This window comes from Camellia sinensis, chromosome 4 (assembly GCF_055761805.1).
Source record: "Camellia sinensis isolate YWXY chromosome 4, ASM5576180v1, whole genome shotgun sequence".
NCBI classification, from domain to species: domain Eukaryota; kingdom Viridiplantae; phylum Streptophyta; class Magnoliopsida; order Ericales; family Theaceae; genus Camellia; species Camellia sinensis.
This window is the reverse complement of record NC_138964.1, coordinates 140775018-140794004: the sequence shown is the minus strand read 5'-3', so window position 1 is coordinate 140794004 and position 18987 is coordinate 140775018. Positions and strand designations below refer to the sequence as shown.

The 18987-nt window shown below is 38.3% G+C and overlaps 2 protein-coding genes and 1 pseudogene across 2 annotated transcripts in view; 1 reads left to right on the top strand and 2 right to left on the bottom strand.

Annotated features, from left to right (window-relative positions):
* Positions 1 to 18987, bottom strand: part of LOC114312181 (DEAD-box ATP-dependent RNA helicase 10) — a 35689-nt gene that overhangs the window by 14233 nt on the left and 2469 nt on the right. Inside the window, exons 2-5 of the mRNA XM_028258386.2 lie at positions 6822 to 6971; positions 6506 to 6629; positions 6338 to 6407; positions 6074 to 6136 (exon numbers count right to left, since the gene is read on the bottom strand). Of these exons, the coding sequence (XP_028114187.2) occupies positions 6074 to 6136; positions 6338 to 6407; positions 6506 to 6629; positions 6822 to 6957 (393 nt within the window). The 5' untranslated portion in view covers positions 6958 to 6971. The remainder of the gene's footprint in view (positions 1 to 6073; positions 6137 to 6337; positions 6408 to 6505; positions 6630 to 6821; positions 6972 to 18987) is intronic.
* LOC145824086 (uncharacterized) lies at positions 8769 to 9254 on the top strand. Its single transcript, XM_082923677.1, has 2 exons — positions 8769 to 9004; positions 9053 to 9254. The coding sequence occupies exons 1-2, from the start codon at positions 8769 to 8771 to the stop codon at positions 9252 to 9254; spliced, it is 438 nt and encodes a 145-aa protein (XP_082779803.1).
* On the bottom strand, positions 13241 to 16192 carry LOC114312182 (putative pentatricopeptide repeat-containing protein At3g15130; annotated as a pseudogene).

Here is an 18987-nt window from a genome sequence, read left to right as displayed (position 1 = left end):
CCCAGGCTTCCGCCACGGTAGGATGCTGGCCCAAGCCCAAGCCAACAAATCCCCTCCCCCCAGCACCTGCCCGCAAAGAGCATGCCCTCCAAGGGAATTGAACTTGAGACCTTGCTCTGATATCAATTGTTATCCAAAAGACAACCTAGGAGGGGGGAGGGGGCGTGAATAAAGTTTCTACAATTAAAATGCTAACAATTACCTAATAAAAATTTAAACAACAAGAACAACAAATATAGCAAGTATATCAGATGGTAAGAAGAAGTAGATTATGACAATGAGTATATTTGATATATTATGTTTGATAAGTAAATGAAGGCTGGATGATTAACACAATAATATCATACAGTAATGGCAAAATGAATTGGTAATGAAATATCAGTTAGCTATAGTAGAAAGGTGAAGAACTTGAGATGAACTCAACAACAGATAACTGTATCAACTATAGCAGTAAATGATATGTAAAGAGATAAGGGAAGAGGATGCAAACAGATTTATAGTGGTTTAGCTTTAACCAAGCCTACATCCCCTCCTCAAGCTTCACTTAAGATTTTCTACTATTTCTCTAACTTCATAGGGGTGCTAGCAACCTCTTCACAAATGAAGCAATCCTCCACAGATTTTACACAGGCTTTATAGGCCTTCAAAATCTTGAAATCCTTAGATGATTCTCAATCACTCTCAAGGTTTCAAGAACACCGTGTGTACTACACTCTTACAAATTGAAATGGTGTTTTTGCTTTCAAAGAAAGTTGTAATGAAACTCTCTCAAGAAATATTACAAAGATTGAAGTTTTGTGTTATATCAGTTAAGAGACCTGTCATAGGTAAATGGGCTTAAAGCTAAAGCTCAAGATAATTTCTGAGGAAAGAGGAAATACAAATGAAGAACACTTCAGAAGATGATGAAAGATGTGATTGATGAAGAATGAAGAAAATGTTTTGCGCGTTGCATCTTCTTGTGCTTTGCAGCAGTGCTATGTTTTGTGCGTTCCATCTTCTTGTGCTTTGGGGCAGTGCTCAGAGCTCTGTTATATACAAAGTTTAAGTGCTCTGTTAAATCTGACAGAGCCCATTCTTTTCTTCCTGTTGAGTGATGGCTAAGGATGATATATAATTGAATTCTCAGAGTATCTCTGTCACCCATGTGTGTTTTGTCCGTTGAATGATGGGTCACTGAGCCAAAAACCAACACGCAGCATCTTCTGACATATGTTGCTTTGAATAGAGGGACATCCACCCAAATGTCATAAGTGAAGTTTTGTTTCTGTGGGACGTCTGCTCGGATATCCCGTCAAGGAAGCAAAACTGATAGAAAGCGAAACTGGGCCAAAATGCCATGGTTGGTTGTCTGCCCGAACGTCCGGACCCTTGTGGGCTTGGCTGTTGTGTTCTACTATTCTGCTGTTGTTCCATGCTTCATTCAGCATTTGTTTAAGCTTATATTTGATCTCAAAAACAACAAGATTGGATTAATGACATAAATTAATTTTAATGTATGAATCATCTTACACAGGCTTAAACATAATCAATTAGTAATAAAAAGATTCAGATCATCCAATTAGTGATCATTTTGATCTTCAGACACATGATTAGTATGAGGATGAAATGGGATTCGGATATCTAACAATCATGTTTTCAAAATCATTTTAAGATAAATCAAAACATTTAAATAAACATCATAAAAATATATTATATCTAACAATCTCCCCATTTTTTATGATGGCACACCAAGATGTCTTGATTTGAATGAAATGAGGAAACCTCCTCCTCAAGTCATGCTCCCCCTGATTGTTTGCTTCCTAGAATGTCAGCTCAAAAACAATAGAGATCAATATAAGCAAAAAACTAACATAAATTAGATTTAATTAAAGTTACTTGCATAAGCACAACTTACTAGAATAAGAAAATGTATGTCTCAAGGGAAAAACAAAAAGAGATCACCACGTTTTCTCCTATGACATTATCAAATAAACATAAGAAACGGAGTTCACAATGTATCATTAGGTGGTGGTGGACAGAAATGTTGATAGATGCCATCAACTCGGTTCTTGATATGATCAATGCGGATGTTCAAGGCTTGATGACGAAGTTCGGTGGCTACCCGAAAGTCACCGAATTGCTGAATCATAGAGTGTTGAGCTTGCCCCGAGATCCTCCAGCTGAGTTCCAAAGTTAGCCATTTGAGTGGACATTTGTTGTTCCCATTGGAGGCGTTGATTATAGCGTTCTTGTTCCACAACCATAAAATCTGTCCAATATGCAGGAGGTGGAGGCTGCTACGGTGGTGGCATGTCATCCGGATTCTGTTCTTGAGGATCTACCATAGGTGCATCAGGAGGATGCAAACTGCACGCAAAACATCACTTCCTCCAGCCCGATTGATAGTATATTCACTATGTCAAAGGCTATTTTGGAGTAAGGCTTATTTGAAAAACTGATGTTTTGCGTAGCAATTTGCATGCTCCTGATGCACCTATGGCAGATCCTCAAGAACAGAATTCGGATGACATGCCACCACCACAGCAGCCTCCACCTCCTGCATATTGGATAGATTTTATGGCTATGGAACAAGAACGCTATAATCAGCGCCTCCAATGGGAACAACAAATGTCCACTCAAATGGCTAACTTTGGAACTCAACTAGAGGATTTCGAGCAAGCTCAACACTCTTTGATTCAGCAATTCGGTGACTTTCAGGTAGCCACTGAGCTTCGTCATCAAGCCTTGAACACTCGAATTGATCATATCAAGTTGATGGCATCTATCAGCACTTCTGTACATTGTGAACTCCGTTTCTTATGTTGTTTTTGATAATGTTACAGGGGGAGAAAACGTGGTGATCTCTTTTTGTTTTTCCCTTGAGACATACATTTTCTTATTCTAGTAAGTTGTGATAAGCAAGTAACTTTAATTAATCTAATTTATGTCCATTTTTTACTTATACTGATCTCTATTGTTTTTGAGCTAACATTCTATTAAGCAAACATTCAAGGGGAGCATGACTTGAGAGGTAGCTTTCCTCATTTCATACAAATCAAAACATCTTGGTGTGCCATCATCAAAAATGGGAAGATTGTTAGATATTATATATTTTTATGATGTTTATTTAAATGTTTTGATTTATCTTAAAATGATTTTGAAAACATGATTAATAGACTGAACCATCTCATTTCATTCTTCATACTAATCATGTGTTTGAAGATCCAAAAGATCACTAATTGAATGATCAGAATCTTTTTGTTACTAATTGATTATGTTTGAGCCTGTGTAAGATGATTCATGCATTAAAATTAATTTATGTCATTGATCCAATCTTATTGTTTTTGAGATCAAATCTGAGCTTAAACAGATGGTCAATAAAGCATGGAACAACAGCAGAACAACAGAACACAACAGCCAAGCCCTCAAGGGGCCGGACGTCCGAGTAGACAATCGGCCATGGCATTTTGGCCCAGTTTTGCTTCTATTTAGTTATGCTTCCTTGACGACCGGGCACAACCGAACATCCGGGCGGACGTCCCACAGAAACAAAACTTCACTTGGGACATCCAGGTAAACGTCTATGATCGGATCCTAAATGTCTCACATTTGGTCCACAAACATACATTTTATTAGTCCATTAATTTGTATTATTTAATAGCTTTGTGTGATTTTTTATATTTGTATATATTTTGAGAGTTTGTACTTAAATTGTTTTAAATAATATATTTTAATATTATATTATAATATAAAATAACAAATAAAAAAATATCTCGGTGGAGGTGAGAATCACCCACCCACCGTTCCAACATTATGATTTTTTTATATATATATATAATAAAAAGGAAAAAAGAGAGAAAATGGTACAGTGGTGTCTACCATTCACTCACTCATGTATAATAATATTATCTTATTTATTTATTTGTTTTCTTTCTTGTTGTAGGTCTCTCACAATTCATCTATAAAAGGGAGGCTTCGGCAGAGTAAGAGGAGGAAGAGAGGGCTTCGGCCTGAGAGAAAGAAACAGAGAAGAAAGAAAGGAAAAATGGGAGAGTGTAAATTGCATATATATTAGTGTGGTAGTTATATGGGTGTTAGAAACTAATATTTTCTTCTTAGGGTAGAGATGAATCCTAACCAAGTAATTGGGGTTAAGTTGTATTTACTATTTTTAGTTTTGATTTGATTTGGATAAATTCTGTAACTTTTAGAACTTTTATGCAATAAATGTTTTATTCAAATCATGTTATACAATTGTATTCACTGTTGTGTATTAAAATTATTAGATGAGTCAAACCTAGTAAGACGGGTCATGCATCAACCTTAGTGTAGTTTAGTTTAGTGGTGACGGTTCGTCTAAGTGAATATGATTCGTGACTTTCTGATTTTAATATACAAATGCTCTTGACGATGTATTTCTGATCAACTTACATCATTTATCCAAATTAATGATTTTCTGAAAACTAATACAATAACCTTTGATTATAAGGTTAGTGGTGGATTCAAAACCTTGAGAAATTTCTTATTTTATTTATTTATTTATGTTTTATTAATTTTAATTTTATTATTTTCAAAACCAAACTCTTTAAATTACTTTAATTATTATTTTTGTATCAAAACAACTCGATTAGTCCCTGAGGATCGACACCTGATCTTAACAGTTATACTTTGGAATAGTAGTTATTACTTGGTTTTAAATAGAATATTTTGGTATGCAAATGATCATATCAGTCCCTCTATTCAAAGCAACATATATCAGAAGATATTGCGTGTTGGTTTTTAGCTCAGTGACCCATCATTCTACGGACAAAACACACATGGGTGACAGAGATACTCTGAGAAATCAATTATATATCATCCTCAGCCATCGCCAACCCATCACTCAACAGGAAAAAAAGAATAGGCTCTGTCAAATTTAATAGAGCACTCAAACTCTGTATATAACATAGCTCTGAACACTGCTACAAAGCACAAGAAGACACAACGTACAAAACATTTTCTTCATTCTTCATCAATCACATCTTTCTTCATCTTCTGAAGTGTTCTTCATCTGTATTTCCTCTTTCCTCAAAAATTATCTTGAGCTTTAGCTTTAAGCCCATTTAAATGTGAGAGGTCCCTTTACTGATACAACTCAAAACTTCAATCTTTGTAATATTTCTTGAGAGTTTCATTACAGCTTTCCTTGAAAGCAAACACCATTTCAATTTGTAAGAGTGTAGTACACACGGTGTTCTTGAAACCTTGAGAGCGATTGAGAATCATCTAAGGATTTCAAGGTTCTAAAGGCCTGTAGAGCCTGTGTAAAATCTATGGAGGACTGCTCCATTTGTGAAGAGCTTGGTAGTGCCCCTATAAAGCTAGAGAAATAGTCGAAAATCTCAAGTGAAACTTGAGGAGGGGATGTAGCCTTGGTTAAAGCTAAATCGCAATAAATCTGTATGCCTTCTCTTCCCTTATCTCTTTACAGTTCATTTACTGCTATAGTTGATACAGTTATCTGTTGTTGAGTTCATCTCAAGTTCTTCACCTTTCTACTATAGCCAACTGATATTTCATTACCAATTCATTTTGCCATAACTATATGATATTATTGTGTTAATCATCCAGCCTTCATTTACTTATCAAACATTATATATCAAATATACTCATTGCCATAATCTACTTCTTACCATCTGATGTACTTGCTATATTTGTTATTCTTCTTGTTTAAATTTTTATAAGGTAATTGCTAGCATTTTAATTGTAGAAACCTAATTCATCCCCCTCTCTTAGGTTGTCTTTTGAGTAACAACGTTGAAGTTTGACTTCTAGTTGTATTTCTACCCTCAGAACCATGAGGATCATAGAATTGTCCACTTCTACCAACATACCAAAAGTCTTTTTAATCAATATTCAATTGTAAGAACTTCAAATCTGAGAAAAAGGGATATGCTTGCCAACATGATTTGTATTACGGAAAAGATCACATTTCTGTAGTTCATGGCAAACTGACACAAAAAATTATGGGCATTTAACAACAGAGGGCACACATGTCAAGCGGAAAAAAAGTAGAGAGCAAAGATACCCATGCTATAAATAGAACACTTACAACGATGTGTGGTCGCTTCCCAAGGGCAATGCTTTGTTGTACATTGTCAACCCCTCCAACAAGCTGCATAAAAAGTTTTAGAAGCCACTTACTATTATAATATTTGAAAAGTATAAAAATAAAATAAAATAAACAAATAAATAAATAAATTGAAGTATAAAAAAAAAGATGAGAATTACATATTAATTTTTTAAACTTTCAATGTCCAAATAAGACATCTGAAATTTATACATGTGATACATATAATTTAACAGAGAAGCTTACCACAGCACACTTTACACCGATGCCAGATCCTAAAGCTTCAAACTGTTCAGCAATCTGGATTGCAAGTTCCCTAAAATAAGGAAAAGAAAACTGAATAAATATTGTACTAAAGGCTATCTACAAATAAGCTTTCTTCTTGCAAACAAACAAATGAATCAGATAACAAACCGTGTTGGGGAGAGCACACAAGCGAAAAATGCTTGAGGAGTTTCCAAAAGGGCCTGGAGAATGGGGAGTGCAAAAGCTCCAGTTTTACCAGATCCTGTTTGTGCAAGCCCAATCAAGTCCTTTCCTAGAAACACAATCCATACAGCAGAATCAGTAAGTTGAATAAACTGAGAAAAAAAATTGGCCCATAAAGTATGGATTGCTTAAAAAAAGATATATTTAGAAAAATACTGCAAATGAAATGGTCCTCTTAACAAACAAGATCCTGATAAGGAATGTATAGTGTGAGATGAAGAAACAAAGAAACAAAGAAAACCTTCCAGTGCATGAGGAATAGCTTCAGCCTGTATCTTGGATGGGTGTTTCCAGCCTAGATTATCACAAGCCTCTATCAATTGGTCACATACTCCCAAATCTTTGAATGACTTGACTTCTTCTTTGTCCTCTTCCATTTTAAACTACCAATCTACCAACAGAAAAAAAATGTAATCAAGTTAAATTATTGACACAAATCCTATTGAAAACATCTATATCTACAGCTATCTACAATAAAAATCAAATTCTGTAACAATATTTATTTATTTATACTATTCTATAATGCTCACAAACATGTAAAATATTATTAGAACAAAATACACACTGCAGTGAAAAACAACAGCATCCTTAGAATATCCCACAGATTGCAACCAATCAAGAATGAATGTTCCTAACAATAATTAGTACCCATTATTACACTAAACATTTAAGATGCCAAATTATCATGAGAGCTTTCATTAACTTCAAAAGACTTCTACTTTTGTATAGCAAATCTGCTTATAATTATATGAAAATAATGTGACAATGCTCGAAAGTATCTAGGTAAGTCAGGAAGACCACATGTTCATGAGCCCAACCAATGAAATGTTATAGTTCGTCCACCATCTCCTTGTATTAGGACCGTGCATTCATTTCGCCCCTTGCTATTTGTAGGGCACACAGCCAACGTGAATTTCCTGGAAGATAGGATAATGACTCGTAACAGAGAGAGCATTTGAAGAGCCACTACAAAATTTCCATGAAAGGAGAAATTTCTTAGAGATCTTGTAGAAAATGTAACCAGTGCCACTAAATTGAATTGGCTACAAGGGCACAATTGAAAACAAAACGAACCTTGTTATCCAATTTAATATTGTGAATCTGTGGCTATCTACTCTATTACCCAAAACTAATGTAAGTCATCAACCTTGCCCCCAAAATAGACCATCCTCAAATCTACAAATGATAAGAAAAGCTTATCAATGGCTTGACTACCAATAGTCACCACAAGAGCACTTCCCACCGTTAAAATGATGAAACCTGTACGGATCCCTCAACACAATTTCTCGCTGGATAATTTTACTGACAAACTTGAAAACAGAATGGCAATGTTAGAATAGGAATTAAGTTAGAGTAGGAAATGTGTGATTGTGTTTCCTTATATTATGCCTTACGGGACTCCTGTAATTAGTCAGTATTATCAATATAAAAGGGAATAAAGTCTACCTGATTCCCTAACTCTTTTTTTCCTCTAAACCTACATGGTATCAGATCCAAAATCGTAGACCATACCTTCTTCTGTTTTGTTGACAATCACCCTAATATCACTGCTGGCAGCCCTTTCTTCCCCAAGAATCCAATTGATTCCGTAGCCTCTCACCCAAGCCGTCACCAGTCCAACCCCAGCCTTCGGCAGCCCAGGACGATCGTCTAGGGAGTCCGTCGGCAGCTTCTCTAGCACTCTAGGGACCTGTCGACAGCCCCTCTGGCGTCCTTGGCCTCTGTCGGGGTCTCCCTTGACTCCTAGGCTTCGGTCGTCTCTCTCAGTCGACACCCTGCTTCTGTCACAGTGTCGTTCGTCTCTCTCTCGCTGTGGGCAATTCGGTCATCGTCTCTCTCTCTCCCTTTTCTTATAATGGTTTGACCTAGTTACACAAAAAAAAAAAAAAAAAAAAAGCTATTAGTCTTTTGATGATCTCTTTGTGGTCATAGTGTTTGCTATTTCTCTACCATCTTCTGAGTTTGTGATGGGCCCTGGGTTTAAGGGTTACTTAGTAGAATATTCATGGCAGATTTCACTAGTGGGTCCACAACTTCTCAACTGCCTAAGAGCGAGAGTTCTCTTATACCTTCTACTATGACTGATAATCTCAACCCTGGGCTTAAAATCACCACTTCTCTATTTAATGGTCAGAACTATCTAGCCTGATCGCAGAGTCTGACTATTTTCTTAAAGAGCAGAGGGAAGATGGGGTATATTGATGGCAGAATACAAGCACCCCTCACCACCAACCCGAGTTATGATCAGTGGGAGATCACCAACTCCCTCATTATGGGTTGGTTGATCCATTCTATGATCCCGAAGATTGGAGAGGGCTATCTCTCTATGGATACTGCACAAGATATTTGGAAGGCAGTGACCACCACTTATTCTCGGAAAGGGAACTTCTCACAGGCTTTCGAGTTACGTCGCTCCATTGAAAGGTTGGTCCAAGGTGAGATGACTATTCTCTAGTATGTTACCTTCCTTAGCAATGGGTGGAAGCGCCTTAATCACCTTCAGGATTATAAGCCTGTCTATCTCGCTGATTCTACTGGTTACCTAATGTTTGTGGCACAAGAGAGGGTCTTCAAGTTCTTGAAAGGCCTTAATGTGGAGTATGATCCAGTTCGGAGCCGAATCCTAGGCATAGATGTGCTTCCTTCTCTCCAGGAAGCCTTTGTTTTTGTGTAGAATGAGGAGAGTCACCGCTCTGCGATGCTTCCTTCTGCTATTACTAATCACTCGGCCTTAATTTCTGCACCCCCTCGCGATGGCGACCGTGTGACTTGTGGTTCTCATCCTTCCTCTAAGAAGGATAATCTTTACTGTGACTACTATCGTAGACCTCGCCACACATGCGAGACTTGTTGGAAGCTGCATGGAACTCCCTCTAGCGGCCAAAGAGGCTGTCCTGGTCCTCGAAGGGGTAGATCTGGTCAGTCTAGAGGCCGAGGGGCCAATGCCCGGGCACATCTTTCAGACACTGTTGAGCCACCATCTTCTTCTCCAGTTGTCTCCCCCATTGTTGATGTTTCGGGATTATCTGCCTCGGATTTTGAGATTGCTCTTCGCCACTTACTAGACCGTCGAGCCTCCACTTCTGCTACAAGTACACCCTCTTCTTCTTTTGGCAATTCAGGTAACTTCGCTTCCTCCCCATATGCATTGCTCTCTCATACGACTGTACCATGGATTATTGATTCGGGCGCTTCCGACCATATGTCTGGCTCCTCTAATTTATTTTCAGAGTATAATCCCTCCTCAGGTCAGGACAAAGTGTTTATTGTTGATGGTACTATGTCATCTGTGTCAGGGAAATGTTTAATTCATGCTATCTCTTCCCTTCATTTGTCCTCTGTCCTCCATGTTCCAAATTTTGGTGTTAATCTTTTATCTTTGAGTCGTGTTTCCCGTGACTTAAATTGTAGCGTGACGTTTTTTCCTGATCATCGCCTTTTTCAGGACCTCATCACGAGGAAAAAGATTGGCAATGGTAGAGAGGAACATGGGCCTTGTTTGGTTTGTGTTTCTCAAAAAATTTTAGGAAAAATTCTCTACAAATAAGTTTTCAAAAGTAGTCAAACCAAACAAATTTTCCCAAAATTTTTTTCCAAAACTTGTTTGGTTTACAAGTTTTCCAAACAAATCCCTCTCTCATACACATCAAATCAATCACTTTTTCCAAAACTCTCTCAAAATAATTTTTCAAAACATGTTTTGAAAAAAAACAAAACCAAACAAATTTTCGTACTTTGTATCTCAAAACATGTTTCTCAAATACAAACCAAACAAGCCCATGGTCTCTACATTCTGGATCAGACCGACAAGCTGGCTCATTCATTTATTCAATTACCATCCACTAAGGAAGACATTTGGCAATGGCACCGTCGCTTAGGACATCTCTCTTTTTTATTACTTAAGCATTTATTTCCTTCTATTTTTGAGAAAAATTATGTCAGATTTTCAATGTGAGTCTTGTCAACTTGGAAAACACCACCGAGCCTCTTTTGCTCCTATTAATAAAAGTCTTGTTCCATTTTCTTTGATTCATTTTGATGTATGGGGTCCATCACGTTTTGTGTCTTTAACCGATCAAAAATGGTTTGTTACCTTCATAGATGATTGTTCTCGGGCCACTTAGGTCTATTTGATGAAAGATAAAAGTGAGATATTTTCTTTGTTTCAAAACTTCCATAAAATGGTTTGCACTCAGTTTGGGACAGTTGTCAAAATTCTACATTCTGATAATGGAAGGGAATATATTGACTCTAGTCTTGCCACCGACTTCGCCACTCATGGCATTATTCACCAGACTTCATGCACTAATACCCCTCAACAAAATGGTGTTGCAGAACACAAAAATCGCCATCTTCTTGATGTCGCCCGTTGTCTATCCTTTGAGATGCGGGTTCCTCGATCCTATTGGAGGGAAGCAGTTCTCACTGCCGCTTATTTGATTAATTGTCTTCCTACCCAAGTTCTTCAGAAACAAACACCTCTTCAAGTTTTGTTCGGGTCAACCTCTCCCGGGTTTTCCATTTCTCTTAAGACTTTTGGCTATGTTTGCTTTGTCCATAATCATTCGTCTACTCGTGATAAATTAGACCCTAGGTCCCTTAAGTGTGTTTGTCTAGGTTATTCTTCTGCCACCAAAAAGGGTTGTAAATGTTATCATCCTCCCACTCGCAAATGGTTTGTCTCCATGGATGTCACTTTCTTTGAGTCTCAGCCTTACTTTCCGACCTCCCTGGTATCCCAGTCATCCCTTCAAGTTGAGCCTTGGTGTGAAGAGATTCTTGTTCCACTTCCGCCCGTGGTTGAACAGATAGAGGATAATGAGCCAGCAGTTGTTGCGGAAAAATAAGCAGGCAAAGTTTATATCAGGGACAAGAACAGACAGCAAGTCACCTGGATGCAAGAAACTACTTTCCTTCCTCTACTGCCAACTTCTTCTCCGGATAAATGTCCAGAGTCAAATCCCTCTCCTAAGAGTCCAGGTAATTCTGATTCTATTGCTCTTATTCCTGATTTTTCCAATCTTGATGCTCCCATTGCTAATAGGAAGGGGGTTAGGTCATGTACTCAACATCTATTTCTAATCATTTCTCTTATTCTAATCTGTCTTCGTCATATAAAGTTTTTCTGTCTAAAGTGTCTTCTGTGAGTCTACCTACCAATTTTCAGGATGCTTTCTCCATTCCTGAATGGAAGCATGCTATGATAGAAGAGATGCGTGCTCTCAGCAAGAGTGGCACTTGGGAGTTAGTGGAGTTACCTAGAAGCAAAAATCAGTTGGTTGTACACAGTAAAACGCAAGGCAGATGGTTCCATAGAACGGTACAAAGCAAGACTGGTTGCTAAGGGCTTCACTCAGACTTATGGGGTGGATTACCAGGAGACATTCGCACCGGTTGCTAAGACGAATTCTGTGAGAATCTTACTCTCTCTTGCTGCAAATTTGGATTGGCCACTTCATCAGTTTGATGTGAAGAATGCCTTCCTTCATGGAGATCTAGCAGAAGAGGTCTATATGGATATTCCTCCTGGTGTTGCGGATACCAAGTCCAAAGGTAAAGTATGCAGGCTCCGAAAGTCACTTTATGGACTAAAGCAGTCTCCTAGGGCTTGGTTCGAAAGGTTTGCTCAAGCTATGCTGAAATATGGATTCAAGCAAAGTCAAGCTGATCACACCTTATTTGCGAAACACTCCTCACATGGTAAGACCACAGCTCTTATTGTCCATGTTGATGATATCGTTCTGACAGGAGATGATGTGGATGAGATTCCTCGTTTGAAAGAATACTTAGCTAAGGAGTTTGAAATCAAAGACTTGGCTATTTGAAGTACTTTTTGGGCATTGAAGTAGCTCGGTCCAAGGATGACATCTTCATATGCCAGAGGAAGTATATACTTGGCTTGCTAAAGGAGACTAGAATGCTTGGAGGTAGACTATGTGATACACCTCTAGAACCGGGCCAGAAACTAAGTGAAGATCAAGAGGGAGATCCAATGGACAGGAAGAGATACCAGAGACTAGTGGAAAAGCTCATATACTTATCTCACTCACGTCCAGACATTGCCATTGCCGTGAGTATGGTGAATCAGTTTATGGATGCTCCGAGAACTTCCCACTTAGAGGCAATTATAAGAATCCTGAGATACCTGAAAACTTCTCCTGGAAAGGGTCTTTATTTCTCAAAACATGGCCATCTCAGTGTGGAGACATTTACTGATACAGATTGGGCTGGATCCGTTGTTGACAAACAATCAATTTCCGGATATTGCACATTTGTTGGTGGCAACCTAGTCACATGGCGAAGTAAGAAACAAAATATGGTCGCTAGATCTAGTGTTGATGCAGAATTCAGGGCTATGGCTCAGGGTGTATGAGAGTTACTATGGATTAAACTATTGTTGGAAGACTTGGGAATCCATCAGAATGAATCCATGCGACTATACTGTGACAACAAGGCCGTAATCAACATAGCTCATAATCTAGTTCAACATGATAGAACCAAGCATGTGGAAATTGATAGGCACTTCATCAAGGAAAAACTCACTAGTAGTATCATATGAATTCCATTTGTGAAGACTAGAGACCAACTAGCCGATGTTCTCACCAAGGCGCTAGGGAGCAAACCATTTCATGGCATTCTCAACAAGCTGGGAATGAAAGATATTTTCGCACCAGCTTGAGGGAGAGTGTTAGAAAAGGAATTAAGTTAGAATAGGAAATGTGTGATTGTGATTACTTATATTATGCCTTATGGCACTCCTGCAATTACTCAGTATTATCAATATAAAAGGAAATGAAGTCTACCTCATTCCCTAACTCTCTCTCTCTTGTCTAAACCTACAATCACCACAAACGCGAAGGTTCTTGAAAATTCTAAGCCTCGAATCTTCTGGCACATTGATCAACCCATATGCTAATGCAAGTCTCTCGCTGTGGTTCCAAAGATTGTGCTCCTTTTGTTCTCTGTCAGTGTCATGCTAGGAGAACGTTGTGTCTGGCACATAACCTGCTTTTGTAATCATCTTCCTAAGCTCCCCTAATTTCACATGTATCTGCCCAGTCTACGGGTGGCACTGGTCTCCAATGCCAAACGAACTCACTTCATTTTTCAATTTGATCCAACTACAAGCCAGTTGCTTCTTTATGTGATACGATTGCATTTGTCCGCTGACATTCTCTACATGGTCCCATTTTCCATAATTTGCACAGGCATTTGAATAAAGAACATAAGCTGAATCGTCTAATGGATTGGAATGGAGAAGATGCTCGGTGGCTTTCCTTCCCAACACCAAATTTCCATGGATCCTACACGCTGCCAACAAACTTCGCCAGACAAAGTCATTTGGTGGCATGAGCATTTCTGTAATGAAAATTTCAGTCTCAGAAAGCCTTCCTGAACGTCCAAGAAGATCAATAATGCATACACAATGCTCTATTCCAACTGGCACACCAAACTCCTTAGTCATCAAAGCGAAATATGAAAGGCCCTCATCCACAAGACCACCATGACTACAAGCAGATAGAAGAGAGACAAAGGTGACGTGGTCAGGCTTCGATCCTAGTCTTAGCATATCATGAAAAGTTTCTTTAGCTTTACGGAAAGAACCATGTCTGGCAAAAGCGGAAATTAATATGTTCCAAGATAATCGTGATCTCATGATAGGTTTAGGAAGCATTTTCAGTGCATCATCCAATTCTCCACACTTTCCATACATATCCATTGTAGCGTTTGTGACATACAAATATGAGTCAAATCCAAGTTTAGTTGCCAGACCATGAAGCTGTTGCCCTTCATCCAAAATAGCCAAGTTTGCAGAAGCAGCAAGTGCTGCAGAAAAGCTGAACTGATCTAAATCTACTCCAGCTCTTTGCATCTCAATAAAGAGTTTTAAAGCATTTTTCCTATCACCATGGCGAGCATTTGCAGCAACCATGGCATTCCATGTCACAGGGTTCTTGCCAAGCAAGCTGCTAAAGATATAGTTACTTGAATTGAGATCACCACACTTAGCATACATTGTGATAAGGGAATTCTTCACATAATCATCTGACTCAAAACCGGTCAGAACTATATTTGCGTGAAGTGGCATTCCACGTATCATTAGGGCAGTGGGAGCCGAGAAAGCACCAAGAACATTGACAATGGTGATGTAGTTTGCAGGTATGCATCCTCCTCTCATCAACTTAAAAAACTTCACTGCCTCACCTGGTTCTTCATTTTCAGCATACCCACCAATAAGTGCATTCCAAGTAACCAAGTCTTGCTTGGACATTTTTTGGAAAACCTGTTTAGCTTCACACATCATGCTGCACTTTCCATACATGGTTACCAGTGCATTACCAACAATCAAATTGTCATGGAGGCCAACCGTGATCACAAGCACATGGACAATCTTTCCTTCAACAAGGAATTCAGGGTTCGAGCATGCAGCCAATGCACTAGAAAATGTCACGTAGTTCATTGTTTTTCCAGTCTTATACAATTCAGCCAACACTTTTCAGGCATCTAGGCACTTCCCATCCAGAACATAGCCAGCCATTATGGAATTCCATGATATTAAGTCCCTCTCTGGCATTTCTTGGAACAATTCTTCAGCATCTTTAGGTCTTCCAGCCTCAGAGTACATAGTAAGAAGAGTGTTACATACACAAACATTTGAATCCAATCCCAATTCAACTACCAGTCCATGAATCCCACTGCCCCACTTCAAATTATCCTTGGTACCACAGACTGCAGAGTGGAAAGTGTGGTTGAATTTATTTCATTATGAACAAGACGCATCAAATGAAAACAACTAAGTGATTCCTTGAAAAGCGCATTATGTACATAAGCTGAAACCATCGAATTCCATGAAACTGTGTCACGTTCAATCATGTGATCAAAGACATAGCAGGCATCTTTGTATGCTACAGAAACTGCCAAACATTGAGATGAGAGAGTTTGCAACAGAAACATAAGTCTCATATCCAGTCTTTATAACATGTGCAAGCACTTGATGACCCAGCAACTCATCCTCAAGCAATCCACATGAACTAAATATCGTTGTGAAAGTATTTTGGTTACAACCAACCTGCCTCATTTGTTGATATATATTTAAAACCTCCCTGGAATCTCCAATGTCCAAATATGCAACCATCAATGAACTCCAAGAAACTACATTCGTTTCCGGCATCTCCTCAAAAAGCCTCTTAGCACTAGAAAGAAACCTGTATACGCCATAAAAATGCAGCAACGCAGTGCCCACAAACACATCCCACAACAAGCCAAGTTTGAGTACAAAGCCAAGAATTTGAAATCCTTCACAAACCATATTCATCGACCGACTGCACGCAGCCATCAAACTGGCAATCAAACACCCACTTGGCTCAATTCCTTGACTGCACATTTGGGGAAACAGACTAACTGCATCTGGGTATAAACCCACTCGAACAAACCCGGACACCATGGTGTTCCAAGAAGCTCCATTCCTCTCGGGCATTCTATCAAACAAAACAAGTACTGGTCAAGTTTGATTTTTCCAAACTTGCATGTTGATCAATGTATTCATATAAAAAGTGCCGAAATGGGTCGAACCCTTTAACCAAACTCCATGTAATGCTCTCCCAACAATCTCATGGGTGATTTCTGAGAAACCCTTCTAAAGAAAACCCGAGATCTCCTGGTTTGGGTGCTGGGACAGGGAATGAATTCCATGGCCTGTGGTTTCTTCAAGTTAGGGTTTGAAGTGGGTGGGAAGGGAAAATCTCGATGAAGAAGAAGTTGTGGAGAATTCAGAAAGAGAACCAAACGTGAGAGAAGATAGATTTTTCTTATAGAATCTAGCCAGCTTTGGTTGCTTTGTTGATGTTCTTGTTGTTGCTACCGTTGAACTTTGTGAACAAAAATCGCATTTAATTGTTCAAACTTTCAAAGACTTTTTGGAAGAGGATTTGGATCACTGGTGCTTCAAATTTCTTTTGTTTCTTTACCCAAATCTTTGAATGACTTGACTTCTTCTTTGTCCTCTTCCATTTTAAACTACTAATCTACCAATAGGGAAAAAAATAAAAAAATAATATGTCAAGGTATATTTCTTATTTAACTAGAGCTTGTTTGTTCCTTTCTTCATTGTTGATGTCGCTTACTTAGCATATATGTAGGCACACCCACAAGCGCAATCATATAGAATCAGAATGCTGCCAAATTATAAAGATTTGGGATTCATATTTGGAGATGCAATCAACGGTGGGATTCAAAGTGATTCATGTCAGGAGAAAGAGCTTGAAGATGATACCTCAGGGATAAAGGCTGGTGTGTTTGAATTTTCCATTACCAAGTTGGGACTTCTTATAATTTATCATAAACAATGTTGTAATTATTTTGTTTCTGCTAGTGATGGTACGGGTTATCTTTTTATTTATCTAGTACTCCATGATGTTGAATGGTCACAATTTAAGATTTGGTTCTGATCTAGGGGCTAACAATCTCTTGTAAAGTTCATGAGAAGTTGTGGTCAAGTAAGGATGTGGGTGTTTGGTTTGGTTATTGTTTGATATTTTATTGTAATGGGAATGGACTTGCCTGAGGCAATTGACATTGAAATTGTCTGGTTTTGATTGTTGATGATGAACTAGGTTTTTTGCTTAAGCTAATGGCCTTTGACCAAGAGTCCTTTTAGTGCTATTTTACCCACCTCTCTTCCTTCCATTTTTTGTGTGTTTCTAGACTCTTCAGCTTTCCCCTTTGTGATTTGTTTCTCTTTCAATGCAGGTTAGTCATTCCCTTCTCCCCTCCCCGGGTGCTTCTTTTTCCTATTCGTCTTTTTAATTGCTTTTGCAATTACAATTTGCAGTCATTCCAGTTCCCTGAGTTAACATGTCAGAAACTAAGCTCAATACATGGGTAGCCCATATTAACTAGGTTTAAACATTGATAACTAGAAATAGTTGAGTCGGTAGAGGCTTATTGCATGATTCACCTAACCCAGCTGAGCTAATAAATGCTGCAAAATTTTAGTTGTCAAGCTAAGAATGGTTATGCAGTTCAAAAGGTCATCATTGATTTACTACTGTACTTTTTCCTTGTAAACCTAAGATCTTTTATGAAAGAAGGGCTAGTCTGACAAACAGGATGTTGTTTTTGTAGGTAGTGAATGTTCAAGAACATATTGGACACCACCTATGGACCGTTGCCTCATTGACTTGTTGCTAGACCAGGTCCATAAAGGGAATAAAATTGGGCAGACATTCATTAGCCAAGCTTGGAATGACATGGTTGCATCATTCAATGCCAAATTCAAATCTCATTATGACAGAGATGTCTTGAAGAATCGATACAAACATTTGAGGAGGCAGTACAATGATGTTAAGGTTCTTCTTGAGCATAATGGGTTTTCTTGGGATGAAACACGAGAAATGGTGACAGCTGAAGATCATGTTTGGGATACTTATACCACAGTAAACTTCTTTCTATTCACTCATTTATGTCATTCTGCTTATATCCAAGTTTTATGTGTAAGTGTTTTTCATGCAGGCACATCCTGATACTCGATCATACATAGTTAAAACTGTGCCAAGTTATCATAAATTGTGTGTTATATAGGGACAAGACACATCTGATGGAAAATACAGCCGTTTGGCTCGCAATGTAGACCCAGACGGTGAAGTTCCTCTTCTGATGATAGGTATGTTCCATCAATTGGTTGTGACAAGTTGATCAAATATTCTATAATAGATAGGGAAAAGAATATTCTGTTTCGGTGTGTCTGCACACTTGTTTCTTTCTTGTGGTAAAACTGGAAAGGTGCAACTTTTAGACATGAACTTTGTATAAGACAAAAATGAATACTGTTTACTATAAAAGCAAGTATGAATTTCAATTTGTGTGATTTATGAGATACGTAGAATTTGCTTGAATATTGTTTTTAGTAAAACACACGTCTTAGTTAAGACTTGCAGCCTGCCTTTCAAGTCTAATTGCTGGTGCCATAGTACTTCTTGAATCTTGTCCCCTCACATAACTCCTCTACTTGGAATCAAGATCATTTATTGCTAAAATTTCAGACAGATATTATCCTACGGTTTTTGATGCTTGGAAAAGAGAAATATTAGCCCTGTTTGGTAGAGCTGTGGGAGAGTGCTTATGGCTTATGCCTAAACAGCTTATAGCTTATAACTATGAACATAAGCTGATTTTTGACTTATAAATTAAGTATCTCCTGCCCCACTCAAAGAATAAGTTGATTTCTGACTTTCAAAAAGTTATAAGTTATAAGCTATAAGCTAAACCAAACACATCAAAATAGCTTAAATTAAGCTGAAATAAACAGCTTTTAAGCTGCACCAAACAGGCACATTTAAGAAAAGCAGTAGATTCATCAAATTATGATGTTTTCTGGTACAGAAATTGGGACAGATTCTGATCAAGAC